This window comes from Argentina silus (assembly GCF_951799395.1).
Source record: "Argentina silus genome assembly, chromosome: 14".
In the NCBI taxonomy this organism is placed as follows: Eukaryota; Metazoa; Chordata; class Actinopteri; order Argentiniformes; family Argentinidae; genus Argentina; species Argentina silus.
In genome coordinates, this window is record NC_139668.1 from 14859347 (window position 1) to 14870641 (window position 11295).

General features: G+C 45.2%; 2 protein-coding genes across 2 annotated transcripts; one reads left to right on the forward strand and one right to left on the reverse strand.

Moving 5' to 3' along the window:
- Positions 1 to 541: 541 nt before the first annotated feature.
- Positions 542 to 7156, reverse strand: tsga10 (testis specific, 10; the record flags this gene model as incomplete). Its single annotated transcript, XM_083684209.1, has 16 exons — positions 7040 to 7156; positions 6426 to 6581; positions 5981 to 6160; positions 5217 to 5294; positions 4803 to 4954; positions 4578 to 4693; positions 4307 to 4461; positions 4138 to 4193; positions 3837 to 4005; positions 3243 to 3353; positions 2692 to 2877; positions 2056 to 2223; positions 1722 to 1924; positions 1197 to 1301; positions 907 to 1080; positions 542 to 572 (listed from the first exon to the last, which is right to left on the reverse strand). The coding sequence occupies exons 1-16, from the start codon at positions 7118 to 7120 to the stop codon at positions 542 to 544; spliced, it is 2121 nt and encodes a 706-aa protein (XP_083540335.1). The 5' UTR covers positions 7121 to 7156.
- Positions 7157 to 9670: 2514 nt separating this feature from the next.
- On the forward strand, positions 9671 to 10937 carry lipt1 (lipoyltransferase 1; the record flags this gene model as incomplete). The annotated part of the gene is made up of 1 exon (XM_083684210.1): positions 9671 to 10937. The coding sequence occupies exon 1, from the start codon at positions 9798 to 9800 to the stop codon at positions 10935 to 10937; it is 1140 nt and encodes a 379-aa protein (XP_083540336.1). The 5' UTR covers positions 9671 to 9797.
- Between the last annotated feature and the right edge of the window lie 358 nt (positions 10938 to 11295).

Consider the following 11295-nt stretch of genomic DNA (forward strand, 5'->3'; position numbering starts at 1 on the left):
CACCTATGATGTAATCCGGTGTCATTTTTTTAACGAATTAAGTGATTTGAATGGCAAGCAAAGTAGAAGTAAACTATTTTCATTAGGAAAATACAATAATAGTAGGCTATACCAGGATGAACAGAAAAGCACACTCATAAACTAAAAAAAAAACAAGTTTATTAAAACACTTCTCTGACAATTTGCTGAAAAATAATGCAATAATGAAAGAACAACATTTCTTTCTTTTAATTGTGATTTAATGAAATACAAAAATGGTGTTCTTCATAAAACATATGGCCACTCAATTTACAAAATCAACTATATCAGTTATTTGGTGAAAAATACCATATATATTTTATATGAAATGTATTTGACTCTCTAACATATATATTTCACGTAACACTTATTAAATCAAACACAATTTTCTCTTGGAAATATCTGACCAACACAGAGGACCTCACTCCCATGTAAAACCCAGGCTTTGAGTAAGGTGTCCAGTGGTGAAGTTGTGCGGACTGGGAAGAAGCTTGGGTTGTCTTTGCTCCTTAGGGAGATGTGTTCAGTCGTAAGGGTCCCTGAAACCCAGGCTCCTGTCACAAATGAATATACATGTATACATGATGACTATGAATACATGATGACTATGAATACATGATGACTATGGCTATGATGGCATTATGAATGATACCATGACGACCTAGAGAGACAGGGTGAGGTGTGTAGTGGACCAACTTTATGTGTTATGTGCGATTGTGTTTGAGTATGTGCGTGCATGTTTCATGTTGTGAGGCTAAATTCATGTAGTGAGCCTATATTGTGTGTGTGTGTGTGCGTGTGCGTGTACATGTGTGAATGTGTGTGTTTCATGTGGTGATGTGTGTGTGCACATGTCATGTAGTAAGGTGTGTGTGGAGAGGTCCCCACCTCTCTGGAGAGCGCTCCGAGGCCAGATGTTCCGGGGGGCTGTGGTAGGAGCGCTCAGGGGACCAGGAGGGCCGGGGGCTGAGGGAGCGGCGGGGGGCAGGAGACAAGGGCCACAGGCCAGAGGGGGAGGAGGACGAGAGGCCCTGGCGACGCAACTCCTGCACTGCCCTCTCCCTGAGAGGGAGAGATAGAGAGAGAGATAGACATCACATATACAGGCATAGAGAGACAGACATACAGAGAGTTAGAGAGAGACAATCAGTCAGATGGACACAGAGAGACACGCAGACCTTTCAAAGCGCTCAGTGGAGAGCTGTCTCTTGGTCATCTCAAGGTCAGCTTCCAGCTGTGCCGACCGAGTCCTAAACTGAGCCACCTCCCTACTCTGAGAACTCCTGAAAGAGAGAGAGAGAGAGATTCAGTTATGCAGATAGTAGAGGTTATAACTGAGAGGACTGTCACAGCTAAAGCTGCCTACACAGTTTTATTATGGTCCGATTGGTCACATTGGTCACATTGGTCACAAAAATGTCAAACATGTTCTGATATTGATCAAGAGGTCACCGATCCAATTTTTTCCTGATATGTCCCAAATGAACTAGGAATTTCTTACGGTGTCCTGATCAAGGAATTCATGGCGAATATTGTGTAATGTGAAAGCAGCTTAACTATCAACGTGCAGACACAGTCACACTATCTGATGTAAAACAGTGGCATTTATGAGAATCAAATCATCAGGGATGACACAATTATGACCTATCTATTCTCCTATTCTAAGGATGAGTCTGTACAGGAGGATGTAGAGTACTACTAACGCCTTGCTGTCTGCCATGGTGAGTTTGTCCCTGAGCAGCTGGATCTCTGTGTGTCTCTCCTGGGAGCTGAGCTGTCTGTGCAGCTCCTTCTCTCTGGTGGACACCAGCATGGCCTCCAGGCTCTTCATGCTCAGACGCTCGCTGGCCAGCTGCTTACGCAACAGGTCCACCTCCGACCGGTACGCCTCCAGCTCCCTCTGCAACTAACGTCACACACACGTACAACATACAGGCGTTTAAGGACAGTTGCACAATGCATACATACTGTAAATTGAACAGACATACAACTTAGCGCAGTAGGGTTCCATATCACACAGAGACAGGCAGGACTCACAGCCTCCTTGCTGCCGTCCAGTTTGACACAAAGCTCCCTGGTCTTCTCCAGGTCTGTCTGGGCGGAGGTGCGCAGGCTCTGGGTCTGTCTCAGCTCCTCCTCTGTGTGCAACAGACTCCTGTTGACCTGGGACAGCTGGCTGCCGCAGCTCCGCTCTGAGCGCAAGGCCTAGGATGTACACCAACACATGGGCTCATGAAAACGACTGCATTAGAATGTCTTAATATCCATAAAGCCATTATCAGCCATTGAACAAAGACGCCTCATCACATAACATATTATGTGATACATTATAAGGACATTATAAGACATGCCTCTTTAGTAGTGTTACCACCAGGGATGAATACTACTGCTCATAGATAGTTGAGAATATACAAGGGCTAATAAGAATATTACCACACAATATAAGGCTAATGGCCTATGTACACACGCTTTCAGGGATATACAGCAAATGTGCCTACAGATAAGGGGTACAAACAGATAAGGGTTGATCATAATGATCAAAATAGTGTTTTCCTGAAAATGTGTATTCTGAAATCAGAATTTCCTTTTGACTTTTCTGACCACTGTTTTTTGATTTTAAAGTATTAGTGGCACGTGTGTGCATCCAAAGAGTGATGCTAGCCTAGGACTGACCTCCTGCAGGCTGGCCTCCAGAGCCTCCACCTTCTCCTTCAGTCTTCGACTCTCCATGTCTGAACTCATGAGCTCCAGTCTCATCTCGCTCACGCTCCCCTCAGCCTGCCGCGCCTGCCCCTCCCAGCTCTCAGCCTGGGCAGACGCACGCCGCCGGCCCTCCTGCAGCTCCCTGCACTCCCGCTCCTGGTGGTCACACACACACACACAGACACACACACACACACACACAATATCAGAGATGAAAATCTATGTCTCCAATCCTACATACAAACGTGCTGCCAATAACAGCTGAAACTGAGCTAAACACACTCACACACACACACACACACTCACACTCACACACACACACACACTGGGCTTTGGCTATCAATGGGCTTTGGCTATCAATGCCTACCCAACTCCAGTCCAAAAATGTTGATCGCTTTCAGTAGGCACAAAAGAAAAAGATAAAAGTTGAAAAAAAAAAATGTATTATGATTGGACAATAAGAGTGCTCTGGAACTCAAAGCCACTGGGTGAGAGACATGTCACAGTAAATCCATTGGTACCTTAGTGGAGAGCAGGTTCTCAATGCGGGAGATGTCAGCCACATAGTCCTGCACTTTCCTCTGTAGGTCTTGTACTTCCAGTGCTAAGTCTTCGGCTTTGAGCTGCAGGGCCTGAGGAGCACAAACCACAACCACTAAAATAGATCTGTATTTTACAAACAGTCAGAGAGATACAAAAGAGATAGGCCTAAAGATTAATTTATACCTTCACCGTTGATATCCCTGCGGCTTTTCATAGCGGACATGGATTTGCATTTATACCTTCTGCGACATCCACAGAAGGTATACAAAACAATGGACAAAAAAAAAAGGAAATCTGCGCAGAAAAATTGCGGGCGCAGAAGGTATTAATCAGCCATGGCCAAGACGCATTCCCAGCCTCATGCTCCAACCAGCTGAGCCATTTGTACCAACTAAATGGTCATCTCTATATCCATGCATTTCCATACTGAACATATCCAAACATTGGTCATGTCCACATACTACTGCACAGATATGAGACTAAAAATGATCTTGTATCATGTTTTTGCTATGGTAGTCTTTGTGTGTGTGTGTGTGTGTGTGTGTGTGTGTGTGTGTGTGTGTGTGTGTAACCTGGTTGTCGAGTCTGGCCTTGTCCAGTTCCTCTCGGAGCAGCGCGCTCTCTCTCAGAGTGGCCTCCTTCACCTTGGTAACGGCCCCCAGCTCCTCCCCCGCGTCTCCCAGCCTCCTCCTCACTGCCTCCAGCTCACACTCACGCCCACTCAACGTCTCCCTCAGACACCTGAGGTGAAGGGAGGCGGGGGGTCAGAGGTCCCCTCAGTCCCCACGCATCTCAATAGTCTAAAACAGCTTCCTCTCTTGGTCTTCTTGTCTTCATCTGAACTAATGTGAAAAAGACGAGAACAACACTTACTCTGCAGATGTTTCTAACTCCTCAACCATGAGCCTGAGACTGCTGATGATTTTCTCCTGAACACAACAACAACAACAACAACATGTAAAGCAAACTGTAAAGCAAAAATGTACTCACACTGAACAAATGTGTCAGAGTTTATATACAGTTGCATGGTTTAGTTTCCTACTTTGTCATCTAGCTGGTTCTGTGCATTGTCCAGCAGGTCACTCTTCTTCTCCAGCTCCACCTGTAGGGAGTCTCTCCTCATGTCCAGCTCTGCGACGGTGGACTGTAGACTGCTCACCTCCTCTCGTAGACCACACACCTGCCTCAGCAGGGAGTCTGATACACAACAGCAGAATACAGGTGTTAATGCTCACTCCTCTCAAACACACACACACATGGCCTGGTTGCAACATACTGTATAGGCCTGGCTGCTAACATTGGTGTATTCTCACCGTTCTTCTCATCCAGCTGTTTGTTCTTCTCCTGGGAGTTTTGCAGCTCTCCGATCCTAGAGGTCAGTCTGCGCTGGCTGTCGCTCAGGGCGATCTCCGTCTGACTGTTTGACAGTCTGAGGTAGCGCACACAAACACATGCACCCGTTTACCTCTGCACAAAATGTTCGTCAGAGTAAAGGGGTAGGGGATAAGGGAGTGGGATGCTGCTGGTTCATATCTGACCTGAGTATGTCACACTCGTTCCTGGTCCTGCTGAACTCCTCTTCCGCTCCTGCCAGCTTGTGGCCCATTGTGTGCACCTCCTCGTCCAGCCCCATCATAGACTCCCTCATCAAGGCCAGCCTGTTCTTCTGGTCCCCCCGCTCCTGCTCCAGCTACGGCCACACAGAGGAGTACCATCAATCACCACCAGAGAGTGGCACATACACATATGACTGCCTCATGTAGACATGCAGAAATATGTTGTCCATGTAGCTCACAATACCTGCAGCACCTCTGTTTCAAATCCTCTGCTCTACCACTTCCATGAAGGCAGTAACAATCAATTCAGGCTTAAAGTTCACACTGTGTGTGTGTGTATACATGCGATGCCTTGGTGTTGTGCAGTGTTCTGGTACCCAGGCTGTGGTGACTCACCGTAAGAATGGCTGTCTGCAGGTCCTCCACTCTCTGCTCCAGATGGGCCCGCTCACTGATGGCCGTCTCCTGGGAGATCTGAGACAACAGCACTGTCAACAACAGCCTAATTATAGAATCATAACCAAATCAATAATCCTTGGTTACTTGGGGATTCATTGTAATAAAAAGCCTATCCACCAAGAAGAAGTAGGCTAAACAATTTTGCTTCATAATTTTTAAGAATATCAACTGATACCAAGTAACATAGTACCACACAGATGTCCACACAAAAATCGCCTGCTGTGTCACGGGTTGCTTGTCTCTTGTCGCTTGTTGGCGTGTCTGTCTACACAGATGCAGCACGTAGGGTTAATCTATTAATTAATGTATCCATATGTCAATTCTAAGTATGACTATGATGTAATAAAACAATTATGTAATAACTCACGTAATTGTAATGCCATACCTAGCTTTCCTATTGGTTAACAACTGTTTCCGACAGAGTTGTCGCTCTACTCTGAATAGAAGTAAAATAGAAAAGATTTCAATTTGGTTTTGTTGTGTCGCTAGCCAGTGTCGTGTTGCCGGGGGCCGGTGTCCAGCCGTGTCTCCACAAGTCGCGGCTTCTCATTGAAAATGACTGATATCCGGGCGCTTTGTCACGAGCGATGGTGTGAACCCCCTTTTACCCTTAATTGTTCTTAATTCCAGGTTACTGCTAGCATTTCTGGGACTGGGAGGTAGTGTGGGGTATACAGTATACACTGTACAGTGTTGCTGACCTTGAGTCTCTCCCTCAGGCTGTCCCTCTCTGTGCTCATACGGTGGAAATCGAGCACGGCCTCATCCCTCTCCGCCTCCACACGCTTCAGGATGCTATGAGCTGTCACACTGCCCTTCCCCGCCCGTGATGACTTTGACCTCATCACTTCACGACGCAGAGACGCTATCTCCTCCTGGGCCTGGGGAGGGGGTGAATAGGGGGATAGTTCACAGCATAATCAGTTGGTTTCAGTTCCTAAAACTCCACGCCATCTGTTGTGTACATCCCTCTATATGCATAAGCAGAAATCTGCAGACCTGACTCCCAAATGAATGGGGAAGATAGGCACCATCTAATACCATTCTATTAGATTGTGTCAATCTTTCCCATTCGTTTAAGACTGAGGTAAGAACATCTGACAGACTGACTTCGGGGTGAACTATCCCTTCAACAGTGTCACTGACCTGCTGGTAGTGCATGCTGGTCTTGTCTCTGTCTGCGGTCAGCACCTTCACGTTGGCCTGGATCTCAGACAGGTGGCGCTCATACTTGTCCAGCATGCTCTGCATCTGGTCCCGCTCTCTAAGGACCCGCATCAGCTCAGAGTCATAGCTGCCTCCCTGCCCAGCACAGGAGTAAGTCATGTAGCTAGACAAGTAGCTTACTTAATGTAATATAATACAGTATATATGCCATATAGCTGACGCTTTTATCCAAAGCGACTTACATTGTAGTGAGTGCATACATTTTTCAGTATATATGGTCCCAGCGGGAACCGAACCCACAATTTAAGCGTTGTTAGCGCCATGCTCTACCAACTGAGCCACAGAGGACCACAGGGTGGTCTTACTTAACCATTTCTGTCGTGAGTTATGTCAGTTTTCAAAAGAAGATGGATATCATGACACATTACTGTTGTGATTGGCACAATAGAAAATCAGGGAACATAGCTATTGGTCAATTTTAACAATAACAAAATTAATGGAAAAATCTATGTCTGTAGACTGTGTATAATAACAGCCTTATGGTGGAACAGGAAGGTATGTTAAGTATCTCTCTTCAACTGGCCTGTCCTTACCTTGACGGGGGGCTGGCGGGTGGGGCTGCGGCTCTGGGGGGGCCCACGGCAGGGGCTACACGAGCGCCTGCCCTTCAGCATCCTCTTCAGCCTCTCTACTTCCTGTCTGTAGGGGTCCCTCTCCTTCTCTCACGAGACCAAGGCTTTCCCCTGCAGCCTCTCTCTGTGTCTAGGTCCTGCTCTCTCTCTGCAGAATAGCAACGACACACCCCATTACACCATCATCCCTGTATTTGTTATAAGGAATACAATGTATTTATTACAATAACTGCCATCTGTGGTGTTCTTTCTCTCTAATAGAAGTAATGTTACTCTGCAGGCTTTCAATGACGTTCAACAAGCAGACCAAAAAGAAAAGTGACTCCAATATATTCACATATATCCTACTTATACACATAATCACATCCAGTTTCTGGTACTATGTGGTCTCATCTCAGGCTCCTCAGCCCACCTCAGCCTGTTGTGTGTGGTTCTCTGTTGTCTCCAGCGCAGTGCCCTTCTTCAGCTGAGTGAGTTCCCTCCTCCACCTGCTCCTTCTCCTTCCCCCTCTCCTCTCCCTCTGTGGCTACTGCACCTCAGCCTGCAAGCACCACTCCAATAATTCTGACACACAGAGGGACAGGATGGTGTGAAAATGAAATGGCCCAGTTATCAAAGTAGCCAAAGAGGCAAATACATAGTAGCAAAGCCTCTGGTGGTAGCAGGAGCAACACAGTTGGTGGACTGATATACGGCAGACTGTTCTCAACAGTACCCGTTGTCATGGCAACCAAGACCCTTGTTACATTCTTAACACAGATTTGACTTTGCTAAAAAATATATTTGAGTTCAAGTTTCTTATTTGGAAACAGGGTGATTTAAATCTAATATTACAATGACAGTCTTACCGAAATAAACAGGTTATATTGCATTTCAAACAGTAGTTTGCAAAGAGTAAATAATCAAAAATCAAAGCAACTAGGTAGCTAGCAAGCTAGCTAACCAGCTACATCTGCTTGTCTTGTCGCTTGCAAAGTAGACCGTGGCATTTTGATAATAAGTTTGTTAGCAAAAGCGTGCTATTTACCTAAAAGTCGCTAATATGAGTTCACCAGGTGTAAACAAAAACAAATCATGATTAAGAGAGATCTTTGACTTACTTGTATGGATGAAATAGCTAGTTTGCTGGCAAGACAGCAATATTAAGGGATACAAATCAGTGGCTCCTAAACCGCTTTTCCTCGGGGATAAACGTTCTGACGAATCACATCTTGGCATTCGTTCGGAATTCCAGACGTCACAACATGGAAAGCCAATCAGCAATTTACGTTTGCGTCCGTTTCCTTGACAACGTAGCGTACATCACTACACAGCCAGCAACACGTGCTTATAATGTTTATAGAAGATGAAATAATCTATTTTTAAATAGGCAATTTAATGCCTATTTAATATGCTTCAAAACGGCATTGGCCTTCTCTTAAAAAAAAAACCTGTCATATCAAAACTGTGCTTGTAGGCTATGCCCTTGCAATGATAATTACATACAGTATTACAGTTTACAGTTACATTTGCATTACAGTTGCATTTACATTAATTTGCCTGGTGAGGACTAGTGAAAAGTGAAAAGCATAATTTCCTCAAACATTCCAAATGATAGTCTACTCTGACGAAGTCGGTATAAGCCCGATCGTCCCTGCATATTATCATGTATCCTGAAGTCACTCACAAATATTTAAAGTTTATCACGTTTAGTGTTGCCTTTGTTTGTACTTCATATCACTTACATGTATTCTATGTCATTGTGTTGCCTACCATTAAGTTATAATGTTAAATGTTCCTTTACGAATGTTTATATGTGAATAAGAGCAATATGTCGACTTTAGACAAGTGTATGCAATGTGATAAATTCAAAGAGGAAGAGAGAGAGAAGTTATAGCCAGCTTTTGGCTTAATTATGACAGGATTTATTGTAGACGGACAACCCTCTCTGGAGCTTGCCTCTGCAGCTGGGCTGGAAGCCCCAATCAGGTATGCTCGACCATCAAGTATCCTATCTCACCAGTGAGAATCTCATATTTCCCCCAAGAGCTGGTGGGCATGTGAATTCTGTTCAACATTTTCAACCATACAGGCCATGTATTATTATTTTTTTTATTAACTTTCTCTTTCTGCAGGTATGAGATACCAAGTTTCATCCCATTCATGGCTGCTGTACAGAAAGGCATCATGCTTTGTGTCTCCCACTCCTTCTTACCACTGCCTCTCCCCTGCCTCTCCCCTGTCACTACATTACACTGATCTATTAAACCCCTGTTTTTCCCCCAGGACACTGCTCTAACATCTGCCTCTCCCCAGTCCCTCCCAGTATCAGGGACAGCAGCGGGAACTCTCCAGTGGTGGTGAGTGTGCGTGTGGGCAACTCTGTGACTCTGGAGTGTGGTTCCAATGCTGCAAGTAATCCATAAAAGAACTCATTCCAAACAGTATTATTGATGGTCTTGATTTAATTATACCGCTGGGTGATGCTGTGAGACCATGCAGCCTCGAAATCTCTACAAACCATTGCTACTTTCTCCAGCCCAGTGGGTGGCGGTATCACAGCAAGTGTCATCAAATAAATCACCGAAACGAAAATGTCACGCGAGGAAGAAATTGCGGAAGAGAACTCAACAGGCGTGTGGGTCAAAACGTTGTTATTCTTTCTTTTCTGTTTTTTTGTGTGTTTCTGTAGCAGAGCCCATTGGTCTGTAAAGGGATAACCAGAAGAGGTAAAACAACAATGATTTTAAGGACATTTTCGCATTTGCGTGCACAAACCAATGCCTGTTTACGATGGGCTCGAGTCAAGAGCACTTTGTCATCTGTCATTAATGAGGCTGGCAGGTCAGATCTTATCCTCAAGTCATTGTCAACAGATATTTACGAAAACTTAGCACTGGAGGACTGGATACACGATCACGGTGACCTTCAAAATCGGAGTATACTCTTGCTATGGAGGAACGCCCCAGCGGTGGTGATTGGGAGGCATCAGAACCCATGGCAGGAATGCAACCTTCAGTTCATGAGAAAGAAAGGGATACCCCTTGCCAGACGACGCAGTGGCGGCGGAACTGTGTTTCACGATTTGGGGAATGTCAATTTGACCTTTTTCACATCCAGGAAGAAGTATGACCGTCAGAGGAATCTGCATGTTGTTACTAGTGCGTTGAAAGGACTCAGGCCAGACCTGGATGTATGTGCAACAGAGAGATGTGACATCTTGCTCAATGGGCACCACAAAATCTCAGGGACAGCTGCCAGGCTGGGAAGGACTGATGCGTATCACCACTGTACTCTGCTGTGTTCAACCGACAGGACATTGCTGTCTGCGGTGCTGAAACCTACCTGCCAAGGAATCAAGAGCAATGCGACCCCAAGCGTCCCATCACCTGTGAAGAATCTCATGGATGAGGACCCAACGTTAGACTGTGACACTATCATGGAAGCCGTGGCATCCCAGTACAATGCAGAGTTTGGTTTCAGCAGTCCTGTAACGCTTTTGGACCCGAGTAACAAGGTATCCTTGCCTGGTATCCACGAAATGACCCATGAACAGCAGACATGGGAGTGGACATTGGGGAAGACCCCCAAGTTCAGCATCTGTACATCTTTTGAGTTCAGTGACAAATCGTATAACATAAACGCAGCTCTAAACATGGACATCAAAAACGGCATAATAGAATCGTGCCACATTGAGGTCCCCTCGGACTGGCTGCCACTTGAGGTGTGTCGAGAGTTCTGCTCACTTCTGACCGGTGGGAAATTCTGTCCCAACGAGACGGCAGTGCTTACATCGGCCTTGCTGAGGACAACCCCACAGAGTGAAGAACTCGAAACAAAGATTCATGATCTGTACCAGCGTGTTGTCTCGATAATGTGAATAAAGCATTGTGATGTGACACTTGATGTCCAGCGTATTTTTGGGAAGAATGTGTCAGCTGGGCACATTTCTCGATGGTCTTACAGCTTACAACTTTTGATTACAGATAATTCTATCATAATATGTCCTTCGTTATCAACTGTGGTCAAAATGTTAGGTTTTAGGTTAAGAAGCACTCTGAAACGGAATAACGAGAATAACCTGGATACATAAAGGTTAAATACATGTTTTTATAAAAAATCAAAGTATACATTAAAGTGGCAACACTCTTTAGAACATATTTTTTAGGACTCAAAGACTTTCAAGTTGCTACAATGTAACCTTGGGTTTTCAACCCCGACAGTTTTTTTGTATAGTC